Genomic DNA, 18614 nt, shown 5'->3' on the forward strand with positions numbered 1-18614 from the left:
TTTTATCATGGTGCACGTAACACAGGAAGGAAAGCTTTGGTGGTGTATTTTTGGGCACTTCACCAGCACTGTGCAATCATGCACCAAGTTTCACACTTTCCCACTCCACAAAAGTGGAAAGGTTACTCAGTGTAAACCTATGTTCTCCATTAATGGTTTCACTTCTGTAGTTCCTTCATTCAGGTCCTTGGAGCACTATGCTTTATGGACTTTCTATTCTGTAAGACAATAAAATAAGGTGCTCATACTTCTATAACAATCCATGGATATTTTGGGATGAATTACAGACATATAAAGAGGATGGTCTTTGTTGATTTGCATTTGCTTCATCAGGCACATAGATACTGGTGCAGTTCAGGACAGGAACATATGGAGAACTCTATAATTAATTTCTAGGCATCTTTATTATGTGTGTTTTCTGTCCTTTCCACACACATTCATTTAGCCTGAGTGTAAAAGAATTGTTTTGTTTTAGAAAGAATTTAAAAAACAAACACTATCAAAAAGAATTTGAATTTATGCAAACTGTATATACACTTGTTTTTCCAGTTCAATTCTTATTCACTTTGGTACCTGTATTTAAAATTAGCAACAGACCTCTTGATACGATACTGGCAATAAAAGAAAGCAAAATCAAGCTATTAATGGGAAAAACAAGATTCAGTGCATAAAAATAGAATCAGTGCATTATTACAATATAGTTCATAATACAAAATATTAACAATTGCACTTTAAGAAAACGTGATGCTACTATTATAGACTTGGATAAGTTTAGTTTCTCACTTAAGGAGAATATGGATTTATTGTATGTGAGTGAGAAATATTTGTATGACTTGAAACATCAGCATGAAGCATCTCAGTAGCATTCCGTATGAATGTGTCATTACTCAAAACTTGAGAGAAACTTAAGGCAGAGCCTTGTAACCATTAATCCATTCTCTGCGGCAAATATTCCAACAGCTCTGAGTTGGAGAATAGGATTTTAACAAAAGGACTGCTTTTACAATCTTTTCAAATTCAGAACTGAAGTACACTTATCTAAACAATGAGGAGAAATTAGCTTTAATTTATTATTGCAGACATAAGTCTGATCTCTCTAATTTACTCCTGAATTTCTTACTTGTGAGTTGTAAAGAGAGTTAATAAAATTTATGCTTGATTTTCTAGTTATTCTGTTTGTGAACAAGATCTACATTACCCAATTAAAAGCTTAGAAATATGTTATCTGATTTGTCCATGTCAGTGTAACGTATAATTCTCTTATTGTAATTATACATCAACTATGTTCCCGGATTTTGATTTTCTCAAACTATAGTCAGGGCTAGGTAACAACAACCACAGCATACAGTCTGCTAAAAATGTTGGTGCATATGAGATGGGAATCCAGAAAAACTTAGCATCCCATCCAGCACTGTAACGTGTCCGTGGATACTTGGCTGTAAGAGCATGATCCATGCAGTTTGTCACCTTCTCGAGATCAGTAGAACACAGTGTAAGCATTGAAAACCGTTGTACTTTAATGTCTAGAAAACAAACACTTGTAAGTTATACTGGGAATGTTGTTCAAAGCATCTTATTGAATAATCATAGAATCTCTACAGTGCAGAAGGAGGCCTGCACCAACAACAATTGCACCCAGGCCCTATCCCCATAATCCCACTCTGCTAACCCCCCTGACACTAAGGGACAATTTACCATAGCTAATCAACCTGACCCACACATTTTAGGACTATGGGAGGAAATCGGAGCACCTGGTGGAAATCCATGCAGATACAGGGAGAACGTGCAAACTTCACACAGTTACCCAAGGCCGGAATTGAACCGGGGTCACTGGCGCTGTGAGGAGGCAGTGTTAACCGTTGTGCCACCGTGTCGCCTCGAACATAATCATACATTGTGAAGAAGAATTACGCTTTACAGTTTTAACTGCATGTTAGCAAATAAAGCAATGGACATGATCACACCGAAATCAAAAACTATGGCTGGAATTCTCCACCTCACCCGCGGCTGGGATTCTCCGGTCCCGTTGCAGCGGATGCAGTTTTGGCTGAGCACCAAAGTCCCCATTCTCGCTGGCAGCAGGGGCAAGGTGAACAAGATCAGAGAATTCCAACCCATGCATTTAAAATAATAAAATATTTAAAGTATCAAATAACAGATTAGTCACAACAGGACGGCTCCTCTGTAAGTAGAGATTTTCACTCATATATTAGGAACAAATGAGTTACTGATAAATAGACTTACATTGTTCAAAATATTTTGACCCATAGTGATCTCTGGTCTCAGGAGTGAGTCTCTCCCACAGCTGTTGAAGATTCTTCTCAATAATTTCTAAGTTTGTAGTTTCTGTTTTGAAGAAACCTGGTTCAATAATACTGACTTTGATTCCAAAGTGCTGCATATCCCTCCTACACAGAAAATCACAAGATTTCAGTTTGATCTGCCTACTCACAAGCTTTGGAAAATGCTGTAGGAAAGTATGTTAAACTGGAAGAGCAAACAACCAACTGTCTCTCAAAATATTCAATCCTATTTTCTGCTTTGCTTAGAGCAATGGCTGATGTTTACATTAATCCCAAAAATAAAATAGTGCTGATGCTGAAAACCTGAAATAAAACAGAAAATGCTAGAAGTATTTAGCAAGACTGGCAGAATCTCTGGAGAGAGAGGCCAGATGTTGTGACCCAGTCGCCATTTGCACAAAGAGGGCCCAAAATCCCGCGAGTGCCAAAAAATGAAAAGGATTGCATTCTTGACAAAAAGCTCTGGGCAGTCGAGGGTAAAGCGTCCCATCTGTGTGGAGGGAGCAGTCCAGTTGGCCCAGTATGTCTTTTGCTGTCATTTTCGTATCGAGATTTGCACCCGGGTTTGGAATGCGAAAAGCCAAAGCTGCAGAGGAATGAATTGGAAGTTGCTTGTCATATTATCAAAAGATGATTTCATAATCTGTAATTCTATCATTGGGAAGCCCAAAGTGCTTCACGCAACATGATAATTGGACTCCAAATCAAACATGAATGTCCAGTTGGCTAAAGTACAGTCAGTATTTCTCCATTACAAAGTCTTATTGCATTACTTCCATGACAGGCTAGGCCCTGACATTGAATTTTGGCTGTAGTCACACAAAACTATCATGAATTAAGTGTAAATGTGCCCCTGAGGGAAGATTTCCTCTCAAGAAGAGGATTTAAAACCTTTTTCTTTTAAGAGTACCTGAGGGTGAGAAACATCACTAAAACAATAACAGTGTTCCTTTGATACGGTGTGTGCCTGTGTGACCTCTATTTGTAGCATACTTTTGCTGGTTTCCCTTTTAGAATCATTATTGAAGATTAAAGATCTCTATATAAATAAACATGGCAGCTAAACATTGAAACCTTGCCTAGTGAAGTGTATTCTTATTGAAGCATTTCAGGTAGAGAAAGCACTCTTGTTCTCTTGGCTTGGATTTTGCAGTCAGTGGCAAAGCAAGAATGCTCACCACTGACCTTGAAGAAAGCTGTCCACAAAGATCAAGTTCTGTGGAATGGCTTCTTCCCTTTCCTGGTGATATTTTAAATCTGATACCAAGTCAAGGAGTTGTCCCGCTACTTACCAACACTGTTAGCAAACTAACAAGGGGCCAATCGCTCTGAGGTATTTTCACAAATCAAACCAGGAAGTTAAAAGCACTTAATATCCTTCACTTTTAATTTAAAATTTCAGCTAGTTGAAGAAGGGAAAGGGTTAATGTATTTTGTACCTAAAGGGAAAAGGTTAATGTATTTTGTACCTAAAAGGTTGAACTTTGTACTTAGAATGTATCACAAACATAACCCTTCATTGTGGCTAAACTCCTCAGGTTTATACTGCCTCTGACATTAATGCAAGTTATTCATTCTTTAATTTTTTATTCTTATAATGATAGACAGTCAATGTGAATGTTATTTGTAACGTTTTACCTTTTCTACAAGCTTGTGTGTGGATTGAGGAAAGAAAATAATTACATGATGTGGAGTGCGATACGGCCGTTTGACAGGAAGACTCCCCGCTGGGACAGCTGCAATTGCGCCGGTAACTTCAAAGGGGAAGCCGCGGAAGAGCAGGAAACCAAAGACTATTTCATGACCTGAGAGTACAAGATACACTCTGGTTTATGACCAGAGGCTGTAAATGTACTTTTGGTTTGTGACTGGTCTGGAGTTTGCTGCGTGACTGGTATTAGAAGCCATGCTGTATAAATATCCCCACTTTTCCGTGTTCAGAGAGAACTTTGACTTCCGCTTTCAGGGGTCAGGTTCTCCCGCAAGCTTGTGAGAATAAAGCCTTAATGTATTTTGACTCAGACTTGTCTCAGAGGTATTTTTTACCTACAACATCGTGAAATAAATGATTGCGGTTGGATTAAGATAGAAACTAAAATAAAGATAAATAAATTCTGAAAAATATCAAAATAGGTGGAATTTAAAAAATCATTATATGAGCACCTAAAGGAATAAAGCATTAGCAGGACAGCAGGGAAAAGGCGAGTGATTGGGACCAACTAAAATAGAAATTTTTATTAATTTCTAACTTGTGATAACCCCATCATTTGCATGGAATCACTAATTGATTTCCTAGTTGGATTCATTGAATATGAGCTCCCTGGGGAATGATAATTAACCAACCAGGTGGAGCTCGTATACCGAGCCCTGTATAAAGCAAGACCCTGAGAGGGTCCATTAACCTTTTAGTCCCTGTTGGGTTCACCACAGTCTTGTGAGTTATGTTTATTTTCATTTTGTGCAATAAAAGCACGGTCACAGCTGACTCCTGGAGTTATTATATAACTAGTGAACAGAATTCCAGCTGACTGGAAAGCCAGTTTAAGAGATCATTGAAGCCAGGGACTTGGACCTCATAAGCCAGGCCTATAGATGCAGCATACCATCAGCATTAAGTACAGCTACTTTAGAGTGTACCAAGCATTCAGTACAACTTTGAAGTGTTCATGAAAGCCTGACAAGCTACACAGAACTAAGGGGAATCTAGCCACTCCAAGCAGCTTTGCAATATTCTCATTAAGGTTCAAAGTACAAGTATGGATTTTTTTTATTGATGGGATGTGGATGTCAATGGCTGAGCTACTGAAACAAATGGCTTGCTTGGCCATTGACATCCACATCCCATCAATAAAAAAAATCCATACTTGTACTTTGAACCTTAATGAGAATACTGCAAAGCTGCTTGGAGTGGCTAGATTCCCCTTAGTTCTGTGTAGTTTCAGAGTCAACCACATTGCTGTGGACCTGGAGTCACATGTAGGCCAGACCAGGTAAGGACAGCAGATTTCCTCTCTAAAGGGCATTAGTGAACCGAATGTTATGACAATCGACAATGGTTTTCAAAGTTATCACTTCGACTGCTAATTCCAGATTTTATTGAATTTAAATTCCACCATCTGCTATGGTGGGATTCAAACCTGAGTCCCCAGAGTATTACCCTGGGTCTCTGGATTACTAGTCCAGTGACAATACCACTATGCCCACGCTTCTCCATAATAAATGTTCTGATGGGACACTAGAGATCTTGGACTTCAAACTACAGCGTACTACCTGGATTAACCGGTTTGTAGATTCAGGTTGAGGTATAATCTAGTGTTTGTTGTTGTTCAGGGTCTATCCAAAAGCAAATTCCTGGGCATAGTAAAGGAATGTCTTGCAGCACAGCATTAGCAGGACTCAGCATTAGCAGGACTAGCATGGATAATGGAGATGCCTGTCAGGATAATGGGTGGAATTCTGTTGGAGCAGCGAGTGACTTAATGGCAGAAAGTGCACGGGACTTCTGCTCAGAAGCCGGCCATGTGCAATCACATACCGGCCAGCCAAATAGCTGTGCACAATTGAGGGGACTTGGCCAATTGTGTGGGAATTTGTTGACCTCACAGGTCATATTTAAGTAGCACCCGAACAGGCATCCACTTCATACACGTCAGCATCGTCATTCTGCCTGTCTGAGAGGAATAATCTGAACAGCTGCTACATTTGGATACCTGGAGTTGCTAGCCATCATCCTGCACATTCTCTCAACTACCTTTGACCTTCCCTCCACCACTCTTACCCCCATCTCCCCTGCCCCCATCTCTCCTGCCCCCATTTCCCCACCATGCCTTTGATGACCTTCGAGCCACCCAACATCACCCTTGATCAACTGTCTGTCAACATAGAGTTGCTCCCCGCCACCCCCACCATCCCCCCCCCCCCCCCCCCCCCCCCCCCCCAACACACTGGACATGAGACTTACGCCTCCAGCACAAACACCCACCCAAGCCACCCTCAATCTGCCAAGCATCAGCTTTGACCCTCCCTCTATTATCCTTTATCTGCCCTCAGTTACCCTGGACTCTACCAACGTTGACATTGATTTATCCTCAATCATCCTGGTTTGCTCTCTGTCATGGTTGATATACCTTCAGTAGACAATGATGTATCTAAGTCTTTCAGCTCCCTCTGTGTCCCACAAAACCTTGTGCATCCATTACAACCTCACTTCCCTTCCATATGCAGCCATACCTTGACAAGCTCTAGACAGCCACTACCCTTCCTTGCACGGACAGCCACATCCTGACTTCTCTAGATAGCTGCCACCTGAGCTATATCCAATCCAAAACACTCCCCATACATGAAAGGCCATTCCTACTCATTCCAGGTCCACCAGGATAGCTACCTCACTTTCACAACACCTTTAACTAGTTGAGAATTTACAGGCACATGTTTCTCGTCTGCTGCTGACTAAATCTTAAAGCTATGATGCACTCTACACTATTTCACTCCTTTATCCCACAGGGACAATGTGGTTACGAGCAGAAGCCACACTGGCTGAAAGAGATAGCATGGGGTGAACCAGGCTATACACGCTTACACCATACATGGGTAGGCTGTATACAACTTGGGTAACTGGCACTCCAATGAATCAGCACAGTTCATTTGGGATTACTTACAATAAAGTGGTTGCAAAGAAATGCAATACATTTGAGATTTCCACAGATGTATTCGCTGAACACTTAGGGAGAAAACATAAGTGAATAAAGCGCCAATTTGTTGCATTTCTAGAGGAGATCTGCCAACCTCTGCCAGAGTAATGGGACTGGGAGATGGGAGGAAGGAGATGGTGGTGTAATGGCAATGTCACTAGGCTAGTAACCCAGAGGCCTAGGCTCTGGGAAGGGAAAAACATGGGTTCAAATCCCACCACATTAGTTGATGGCATTTAAATTCAATTTTTGTAAAAGGGTGGCACAGTGATTAGTATTGCTGCCTCTCAGTGACAGGCTGCGGGTCAGGGAGGCCTAATTGGGGGAGGGGAACTGTGGGGTGCCGATCGGTGGGGGTGGGGGGTCCTGTTGCCACTCTGCACTTGGACTTGGTGACAGAGGGAGGGAGGCCAGCAGTTGGGGCTGGCCATCAGGGTTGGGGGGGGGGGGGGTTCAGGGCTGCCTGTGGGGGCGGGGGGGGGGGGGGCTGATCAAGGCTGGTCCAGTGCCAGTGATTGGAGGGCGGGGTCACACGGCCAGCGATGCGGTGTCACGGGGCTGATCGGCGTTCGAGCTGGCCAGCGACCAGGAGGCCGGCAGTGCAGGGGCCGGCCTCTTCAGTGGGAATAGGCCTTGCCCTCTGATTGTTATTGATATTCCTGCGCGTACACAGAGGGTGAGAGATTCATTTGGAAAATCCTGCTGAAAAAACCAGAGGGATTTACTTTAGTTTTTGTGCGCTTAGAACTGTTTTGGAAGAATCCCACCCAATATGCTTTTAAAATGTCAAACAAATTGTTTATTTTTAACTCTATCTGCTTTAAGTTGTAAATTAATTACCTTGTCAAATAACAGGCTTGCCATACTTTGAACCTGTGCATCTTTAGAGCAATTATTCATCATCTTAGACGTTGAAATAGCCAATGTCAAAGCATCTGTTTTATCGTGCCTATTTTCTATCCAACAAGTTGTCGCTTCTTTGTCTCCATTTATACTTAATTCCTTCTCAGTATTAATGGGGATAATTATTTCTTCCTCCTCTTCTGATGTGGAAGTAGAAGCTATTGCTAATCTATTCCTGTTTTTCGTCATTTCTGGGGCCTTGACATTTTCTCTAAGATTGGCCATCTCAGCAGGCCTTTCTATGTGATTTGCTTATTGGTTTCTGTTGTCGGTGACCTCACCATCATGACATTCATGCTCTTCTGAACTTGATATCCTTCCTCTAACTGGAGAAGGAATAAAATCTCCTCTTTAGACCAATTTTTTTTCTTATGAGTAGGAAAGGCTCACCCTAGGGTGGCAATTTGATTTTTCTTCCTTAAGCCAGGATGTATATGGACCTTGAAGCAAAAGAGAAGCATAGGAGAAAATGCTGGAAAATCTCAGCAGGTCTGGCATCATCTGTAAGGAGAGAAAAGAGCTGACGTTTCGAGTTCAGATGACTCTTTGTCAAAGCTAGCTCTTTTCTCTCCTTACAGATGCTGCCAGACCTGCTGAGATTTTCCAGGATTTTAGCTTTTGGTTTCAGATTCCAGCATCCGCAGTAATTTGCTTTAATCCATGTATTTGGACCTTGTCTTGACTGACGCCTCCTTGAGTCTTTTCTCACAGAGACTGCAATGCAAAACTAAGATGTGGAGATGCCGGCGTTGGACTGGGGTGGGCACAGTAAGAAGTCTCACAACACCAGGTTAAAGTCCAACAGGTTTATTTGGTAACACGAGCTTTCAGAGCGCTGCTCCTTCATCAGGTGAGTGAAGGGGTAGCGCTCTGAAAGCTCGTGATACCAAATAAACCTGTTGGACTTTAACCTGGTGCTGTGAGACTTCTTACTATGCAAAACTAATGCAGGCAAAGTAAATCTGTCATCCTGTAACTAACCCACACATTTTGCATTGTGACCTGCTATATGCTGACATACTCACTATTCTTTTTGCATTTGTTTCAGGTAACAACAAGTTTCGAGATCTTACACATATTCCGAAGATGCAAAATACAGAATTTAAAATGAACTGGCATACAGAACATTTAAGCTGACCATATGGATGTATTATCTTAATATTATCTTATTAATCATTCACCGGAACCTTACCGCCCCGCCTGCCATGGGATTTGGAGCAGGCGAGGCAATGGGAAGGTCCATTGACTTCAGGGGGGATTTTAGGATTTCGGCATGAGCAAAGCCGTAAAATCCTGCCCATATTTTCCAACTTGTGAATTTGTTTGTCAGATCTCTTACTGGGCACTTACCTCAAACTGTCTGAAAAAGCCTCCACTCCATATTTCGATAAACAGTATCCACCGCCAGCAAATGAAACGCGACCCATGACACTAGCGACATTCACAATTCTTCCCTTTGCTTTTTTCACCAGTGGAAGGAAATGAAGTGTGACGTTAATAAGTCCAACCAGATTAACATCCAAGATTCTGGTAAAATCTTCCACAGTCAGCCATTCTGTGGGTGCTATTGGAATTGCTCTTCCAGCATTGTTCACTAAGCCCCATAGACCTGCAGGGTGGATAAATAATGGTAAATAATTTTGTGTTGTCTGTGGAGGGTCACATCTTTATTTTATATAGAAATAGAATCATAGAATCCCTAATGTGCAGAAGGAAGCTGTTCGGTCCATTGTGTCCACACCGACTCTCTGACAGAGAATGACAGCCCTCTTCTCCCGCCTATCCCCATAACACTTTTTTTTAACAATTACCATTGTTAATCTATCTAACCTACACATCTTGGGACACTAAGAGGCAATTTAGCATGGCCAATTTGCAAGGGTGATGAACAGTCCTTAGATATTGAACGTTTACTCTTTGCTATGTTAAAAACCCTATATGAATATGTTGTTGCTGTAGGTGCTGGAAGTTTTGGAATATTGCAAAAATAAATACAGTCCCTGTAGTTCACAAATCATTTGTGGCTGAACACTGTTCGTTCCCTCACCCAAAACCACAGTTTCACAGCAGGAGAAGGACAGTGTTGCTGGTGTCCATGAAGATCACCGTGACTCAATTCCTATGTCAGTAGATCTTTCTAGGTGGGAACCAAAATCATTGTCAGAATCTCACAGTTCCTATTGAGAGCATGAAGTGCCCTTGGGCCTCGACTCACCCTTCCTGCCTCAGGAGCAAAGGTCCAGCACAATGTATTTTTATTTTTACATGATCTTCTCTCCCGAACCACTTTTTATATTGGGTATACTTAACCCGTTCTCCCAACACCACTCAAATATGTTGCCAATTGATCCGTAATGTATTTTCATTGTCTCATCTGTGTTGTTTATTGGTTTGAGGCCAGACTTATTTAATTTCTCCTTTCAGTCTTCTAAAGGAAAACTACATTTAAGCACTGGAACATTGCTTCATTACACAGTTTCTGGTCACTTTTCTCCAAATCTTTTCAAAAGATAATTGAAGTAATGTGATCAATTGTGGCCATTATTATTAGTCAATTTACATAGCATGAAATATAGAAGAATAAGATAAATTATCAGAAGAATTTTATCGGCAAATCAAAAATTCCTGATGAGAGATTGCCATCCTTGTCAAATTACTTCCAGGTCACTTTAACTGGTTTGTAAACCAAGGTACAGGAAGACCTGATACAGTGACACAGTGATCGTCACCACTATTTCTCCATTGAGAAGGAAATAATATTCTAATTAAAAATATAAGATGTGTTTGGAAACCAACCATGAAATTATGCGTTGCTCTGTTCTAGGATTTTGTCTTATGTGGAGGTTTTAGAAAAGCATTCACCTGCCCTTATGAACAGATGTTCTGTTGCTCAATAAGTATATTCTTTTCAAATAAGAATATCTAGGGAGCAAAATCATTGTGCTCTCAATACAAAACAGCTGGAGAAGGATAACTTATGGTCTATCTCTTACCTTGATCTCCAACCTGTGCCTGTACAAACTCCACTGCTCTCTGAATGTTATCTTGGTTGGTCACATTGAGCTCGACAGTCTTCAGTTTAGACGAACAGTCTGTCTGTAGTCCCTCTGCTCCATTTACTGTGAAACATGCAGCAATTACATGAAACCCTTGTTTATCAAGTTGCTTGGCCAGCAAGTTTCCAAAGCCGGTGTCACAGCCAGTAATGAAGACGTATTTCTCCTTGATATTTTTGAGTTGCAAATTGTCTCTAATTAACCAGCAAAGGAAGTAGAAGATCGCGATTCCCAGAATTAACGTCCACACAGGAGTTGTATCAAACAGCTAACAGAAGAGCATTCAATAGTTTAAAGTATCTTATGAATGTTTATTAATTGTACAGACGTCTATGAAGGCATTATGGTGTAGTTAATTCATGGATTATTAATCTTTTAAGTGCCATTTTTTTCATGATGGATGTGAAAGGAAAGTCTACCTTAAGAACATTTAGACATTGCCCATTACTATTAACAAGAAAACTTCGAAGAAGAGTCATCATGCAGGCTTTTTATATTCTACTAAATAAAAATGCGGGGGGGAGGGGTGCGGGGGAGAAGGGAGGGAGGAAGGAAGGGAGAGTGGGAGGAAGGAAGGGAGGAAGGGAGAGTGGGAGGAAGGAAGGGAGGGTGGAAGGGAGGGAGGAAGGAAGTGAGAGAGGAAGGGAGGGAAGGAGGGAAGAAGGAAGGGAGGGATGAAGAAAGAGATGGAGGAAGGATAGGAGGGAGGGAGGGAGGGAGGGGAGGAAGTAATTGCATTTTTATAGCCTTAAGACCTCTAGGCATTCCAATTTGCTTTACAACTTATAAAGTACTGTTGAAGTGAAGTCATTATTGTAGCGTGAGGAAACTTTAATTCTCAGTTATTAAATACAACAAAGGACGGAGCTATTTGAGGTCAAGTAATAAGGGTTGTCAACAACTTACCAACGGAGTTGGTAAGACAGGTGAGCCGGGACAAATAGGAATGAAGATCGCTAATTACATTGTGAAGAATGCAAAAAATTGCAAATTGACATTTCACCCCTTTTGGGTGGGCTCCCAATCACGCTGAGTTACTTTTCTCAGTAAAATGGGAATGGGCATGAAAATAAGCACCATTCCCGCTAGTTGCAACTCGCCCGATTTTATGACATTTTTCCCACTGCAAAACGGGCATGATGAGGTTGTAAAATTCTGCCCTGTAACCCTCTGTGTTCTACATTCCCCAGCTAGAAGAAAATAAAACCTCTCAGTCAAACCCTTGTCAAATTCCTTCAGAATCTTGTATGCCTCAGTGATTTCACCTCCCATTGCTCCAAACTCCAGAGAATATTGATCCAATTTTCCCTCTGCCTCTCTTCGCAGGAGAACTGTTACATGCTCGGAACCAATCTAGTGAAACTTTGTTGTACTGCACTCAAACAGCAACAATTTAAAAAAAACCCTTGAACTTAAAAGCCTATTTATTGGATACCATTTAAGAACGTAAGAACTAGGAACAGGAGTAGGCGGCTTGTGTCACTGTCTGTGCAGAGTCTGCACGTTTTCCCTGTGGGTTTCCTCCGGGTGTTCCAGTTTCCTCCCACAGCCCAAAGACATGCTGGTTAGGTGCATTGACCACGTTAAAATCTCCCTCAAGGCACCAGAGTTTGGCAACTAGGGGATTTTCACAGTAACATCATTGCAGTGTTAATGTAAGCCTACTTGCGACATTCATAAATAAACTTTTAAACAGTTCAATCCCTCGAGCCTGCTCCGCCATTCAATACGATCATGGCTGATCTAATCTCGGACTCAACTCCACTTTCCTGCCTGTTCTCCATATCCCTTCAACCTAATACTAATTAAAAATCAGTCTATCTCCTCTTTAAATTTACTCAATGTCCCAGTATCCACCATTCTGGGATAGTGAATTCCACAGATTCACCACCCTTTGAGAGAAGTAATTTCTTCTGTTTTAAACCTGCTACCAGCTTTTCCTAAAACTATCTCGTTCTAGATTGCCCTACAAGAGAAAACATCTTCCCTATGTCTACTTTATCAATCCCCTTTATTATCCTATATATTTCAATAGGTCTCCTCTCATTCTTCTAAACTCTAGAGAATATTGTCTAAACTGCTCATTCTCCCTACATAAAATAATCTCCTCATCTCTGGAATTAGTCTGGTGAATCTTCTCCGAACTGTCTCCAATGCAACTACATCCCTCCTCACGTTTCATTTTACCTGAATATTTTCCCAATATCAAAACTGATTTGTCAGTTCTTGATATAAAACACACAGGAGACCATTTGAAGCCAAGATTGGTGGCAGGGTTATTTTTGTTTTGTAATAACTGAACAGTGATCTTATGTTCCAATTGTACTAAATTTGGATTACTAAAATAAACCTCCAGCACCTTTGTTACAGAGCTTATCTTTGCCTCAGCAAGAGGTTTGTAATTAATAGTTCACACAAAGCTGGTTTAAACGTTAGGATAGTATTGCAGGACGTTTAAACCTACTAAATTCTGAACAACATTCCTCATATCCAAATAAATTCATCACAGTTGTCAGGATGAAACCAGAAATTATGTGCAACATGCAGGGACTGACCTGGAGGATATTTTCAAAAATATCTCCTGCTTTGGTAGATGCCTGACAATAAAATGAGATCACATTAAGTTCATTCTATCTTACAAAAGGGGGTGAAATTCTACTTTGGTGGGAACAAAATGGGCTATATGGAATTGGCCAATATTGCAAGATAAATCCAACCCACCCAATTCTACTTGCCATTAACTTCAGAAAAGCCAGATTTATTTTGATTTTCAGTCAATTTTAAAAAGTCATATAGTCCTAAAAGCAAGTAGGTATTGGTTAAGTTGAAGATATGATGCTGTTAAAAATATGAATTAAATGAATTTGAGATCACACAGGTGATGCCATAAGCATATAAGTGAAGCACCCCACTGATAATGAAGCCATTTTCATTTATATAGCAGTGTCCACAACCACAGGCTGTTGTGAAGCACTTTACACCCAATGAAGTACTTCTGAAGTGTTGTAATGTAGGAAATGCAACAACCAGTTTAACACATTTGATTCCCACAAACTGAGATATGCTAATAACCACCACTTTGTTGAGGGGTAAACATTGGCCACAATACCAACAGTGCCATGGGATCTTTACATCCACATGAGATCACAGACAGGGCCTCAGTTTAACATCACATCCGAAAGACAACACGGCACTCACCTGAAGTGCCTTCCTTAAATTTGAACCCACAGCTCCTGACTCAGAGGGAAGTGTGCGACCAACTGCATTCTTTATTTTTTAAAATTCTTTCCTGGGATGTGGGCATCACTAGTAAGGCTTTTATTTGTTGCCCATTCCTAATTGCCCTTGAACTGAGTGGCTCACTCAGCCACTTCAGAGGGCAGTTAAGCATTAACCATGTTACCTGAAGTCACGTGTAAGAACAAGAGATCTCCTCCCCTTAGTGACCCAGATAGGTTTTTTTTTAGAACAATCATGGAAACCGTTACATAATTCCGAACTGAACTTCATTAATTAATTGCATTTTTGAAACTATGCCCCCCAGAACCTATGCCATGGCCTCTGAATTACAAGCCCACTGACTTTACCACCACCTCTCTTAAATAAAGTAAGTTATATTCTCTAGAAGCCCAGTCCTGTGCCTATGGGTTACAATACACAAATATAGAAAAAATATATATTTTAAACAGTATATTTATGGATTTTCCATCACAGTATTTAGGAACAAGCTATATTGCCTCACTTGCAATCTCAGAATTTGCTTTCACATTGATTTGCACTTGTTTAGTGACTAGAGCACTATACATGAGTAGAAATGTTTCACTGATATTTGCACATGCATATAGTTAACTTGTCATAAGCACTGTCAGCCTCAGAACCTTTAAGCTGCTTGCTCCGAGTCATTCAACTGCCATGAGAAAGATTATAGTTGATGCACACGAGGTCTTCACATTTCCAAGTAAAAGATATATTTTTGTAAAATTCATAAACACGTTTCGAGTAGCTTCCTGTCCAAGATTCATTTTTGATTTCAATATACATCCTGTACCTTTTTGTGTTAAGTATACTGCATAGTTATTCATTACATAGTTTTTAAAGATAACATCTCATAAAGTATATATAATTTTTTGAAGGAACTATGTTAACAATGCAGTTTGATTTCTGTTATTAGCTCTTATTCATAAATGATCAAAATAAAATTCAGACTATTCAGCCTGTATAATTATGAAGATAAGCAGCAGAAACAGTGATGCTGGATGGCCGGAGTTACTTACATTATGAGTAAATATTTCTTCCACTGGAAAATAATCAATATGTTGTGGCATGGCTTGCGTTACTGATTTGCCAGACTGGTGATTGTTCAGTGCAACGCGCAATGTAAATATGCTGAGGCTTTTCAATAGGATTATCACTGCTGATCTACTTAGGTAAATTTTAAATGCATTGCGACAGGTTAGAAGCGCTGTCTTTGGTGGTTGTGTTCATCCTGTTATCCACATGTTTATTAAAATTGTAATATTTCAGTTCTCGGTTTTTGGACTCATGCGGGCAGCCAGTGGAGCCGATGGCCACAGGGAGCAAGTGGGGAGTAGCAAAGCAGAAATTATTCACAGCAGCTGGATCACAATCATACAGTTCAGAGGAGGCCATTCGGCCCATCAAGTCTTAGGCCGGTATTTTACGACCGCATTGTGCCCGTTTTCAGGCACAATGCAGTTGTAAAGTGGGGCATAAAGCGATTAGCGTGATTGGCACCACTTTTCGCAATCGGCGCCATTTTACGACAGTAGGATTTCCGGCGTGGTCGACCTCTCACCAGAAATGGGTGAGAGGCTAGTTAATGTATTCAAATTTATTTAAATATGTATTTCAACGTGATTAGTGAGCCCGGTGCTCAATCGTCCAGGCTTGCCTGCTTTTATGGCCTTGCTAGGAAAGGTTCTCGCCGGCGAGGAATAGACATGTTCCCCATGAACAGGGAGCAGTCGATTTGGTCTCGCCGGTGAAACCGGAGGCCATTGAGGCCCCTGGGGAGGCCAAGGGCAAGGGGTGGTTGCCCCTTGGGCAGTGCCAGACTGGCAGTGCCACCCTGACACCTTGGCAATGCCAGCCTGGCATGTGGGCAATGCCCACTGGGCAGTGCCAAGGGGTGGGGTCAATCAGGGGAGGGTTTCGTGGGGGTGGGGCTAATTGGGAGAGGGGGCCCGCTGCGACTCTGCAGAGATCGGTGGGGGTAGGGAGAGGGGCCCCCTGCCACTCTGCAAAGATCGGTGGGGGGAGGGCAGCAAGGCCATGATCGGTGCGAGAGAGAGGGGGGCCATGATCTGTCTGGACGGCAGTAGGGGGGTTGGTGGCTGTATCTTGGGCCGCGGGCCCCCCTGATTGCGGGAGGTGGGGGGTGGGGGAGCCTGTTAAGACTGCCTGCATTAGCAGCGGCCTGATAACTCTATCTTTGTCTTTCAGACCCCTGCTACTGCTAATGCGCACGTGCAGCATCAGAGGCCTGCACATGTGCACTATCTCCCTCTGCAGGCTTTTGGGCGTGTTAAGCCCCGCACACAGGGTTCTGCAGCGAGCGACAGACTTGCTCAAAATTTTGCAGCCAGATTGCATATGGGAGGGGCCTGAAAACACACCCAAAATACAGATCTGAAACTCTCCCAGTTCCACGCCCGCCTGGTACTTAGAAATAAAATGGTAAAATTCCGGCCTGTGAAAGTTAAAGGGATTAACTATGATAAATGGGTGGGGTTACGAGAATGGAGATGGGTAACATGCCTGGGTAAGGTGCCTAGGTAAGATGCTCTTTCAATTATTCGGTGCAGACTCAATGGGCCAAATGGCCTCCTTCTGCACTGCAGGGATTCTATGTTAAATAGTTAACTCCAAACTTGAATTTTACAAGCAGGTAAATTGCTGGAGAAAGGGAAGCCAAAGGGAAGTAAGTCAGGTGTGTACCTAACCTAGTCCAACAAATTAAGGCCCAAACAATGACCATGACAAGTCATTTCCTCTAATTGTTAGGTTTAGTCTTCTTTTCTTGACATTATTTCAGCAAATAGTTAAGCTAACAAGATTATAGAAATAAAACTGCATTTTCAACTTGTGTAATTTCTTACCAGTTCCACATGGAAATTCTTTGACCACTGCAAAAACAATTTTGTTAAACCTCTCCAGACTGTATTCAATATAAAGCTACATATAAAGCTACAAAAGTTGAGTTCAAGAGGAACCGGCCCATCACTGATTAACTCTCTCAGCGAGTTGACATTCAAAAAAAGTGAGCATTTAGAATTAATTTGGATGTATAGATGATCAGAAAATCAACCTGAAATCAAAATCTGAAAAATACATTAATCTTAAGTTTTTTTTAGATGAGGGCAGTGCAGTTTACATTGTGTACATGGACTTTAACAAGACCTTTGACAAGGTATCACATGGTAGGTTGTTGCATAAGGTTAAATCTCATGGGATCCAGGGTGGAGGTAGCCAATTGGAAACAAAATTAGCTTTACTACAGAAGACATGGGTTGGTTGTAGAGAGGTGTTTTTCAAGCTGGAGGCCTGTGACCAGCGGTGTGCCTCAGGGATGGGTGCTAGGTCCACTGTTATTTGTTACTTATATTAATGATTTGGATGAGAATTTAAGAGGCATAGTTAATATGTTTGCAGATGACACCAAGATTGGTGGCATAGTGGACAGTGAAAAAGGTTATCTAGGATTGCATTGGAATGTTGATCAATTGGGCCAGTGGGCCGATGAATGGCAGGTGGAGTTTAATTTAAATAAATGTGAGGTGATGCATTTTGTTAGATTGAATTGGAGCAGGACTTAATCAGTTAATGGTAGGACGTTGGGGAGAATTATAGAACAAAGAGATCTACGAGTACAGAGTCATGCTCCTTGAAAGTGGAGTCACAGGTGGACAGGGTGGTGAATAAAGTATTCGGCTTGCTTGGTTTCATTGATCACAACATTGAAAACAGGAGTTGGGACGTCTTGTTGAAGTTGTACAAGACATTGGTAAGGCCACACTTGGAATATTATGTCCAGTTCTGGTCAGCCTATTATAGAAAGGATATTATTAAACTAGAAAGAGTGCAGAAAAGATTTACTAGGATGCTACCAGGACTTGATGGTGTGGGTTATAAGGAGAGGCTGGATAGACTGGGACTTTTTTCTCTGGAGCATAGGAGGTTTAGGGGTAATCTTATAGATGTCTAGAAAATAATGAGCGACACAGATGGTCAACATCTTTTCCCAAATGTAGGGGAGTCTAAAAGTAGAGGGCATCGACTTAAGATGAGAGGGGAAAAGATACAAAAGGGTCCAGAGGGGCAACTTTTCACTCAGAGGGTGGTGAGTGTCTGGAACGAGCTGCCAGAGGCAGTAGTAGAGGCGGAAACAATTTTGTCTTTTAAAAAGCATTTAAACAGTTACATGGGTAAAATGGGTAGGGAGGGATATGGGCCAAATACAGGCAATTGGGACTAGCTTAGTGGTTAAAAACTGGGCGGCATGGACAAGTTGGGCCGAAGTTACACCTCGATGACAGTATGACTCTTGAATCTTATCGTAGCAAATGAAGGGAAAGTAGGATTATTCACCGATTTACAGCAGATTATGAACAAGTTAGTGTTGGGGTGGACCATTTATGACG

The 18614-nt window shown here is 41.5% G+C and overlaps 1 protein-coding gene across 1 annotated transcript; it reads right to left on the reverse strand.

The window, feature by feature from the left end:
• Positions 1-1179: 1179 nt before the first annotated feature.
• On the reverse strand, positions 1180-15278 carry LOC144504137 (retinol dehydrogenase 7-like). Its single transcript, XM_078229310.1, has 6 exons — positions 15228-15278; positions 13509-13550; positions 10891-11221; positions 9248-9506; positions 2245-2408; positions 1180-1523 (listed from the first exon to the last, which is right to left on the reverse strand). The coding sequence occupies exons 1-6, from the start codon at positions 15276-15278 to the stop codon at positions 1270-1272; spliced, it is 1101 nt and encodes a 366-aa protein (XP_078085436.1). The 3' UTR covers positions 1180-1269.
• Between the last annotated feature and the right edge of the window lie 3336 nt (positions 15279-18614).

Source organism: Mustelus asterias, chromosome 14 (assembly GCF_964213995.1).
Source record: "Mustelus asterias chromosome 14, sMusAst1.hap1.1, whole genome shotgun sequence".
Lineage (NCBI taxonomy): Eukaryota > Metazoa > Chordata > Chondrichthyes > Carcharhiniformes > Triakidae > Mustelus > Mustelus asterias.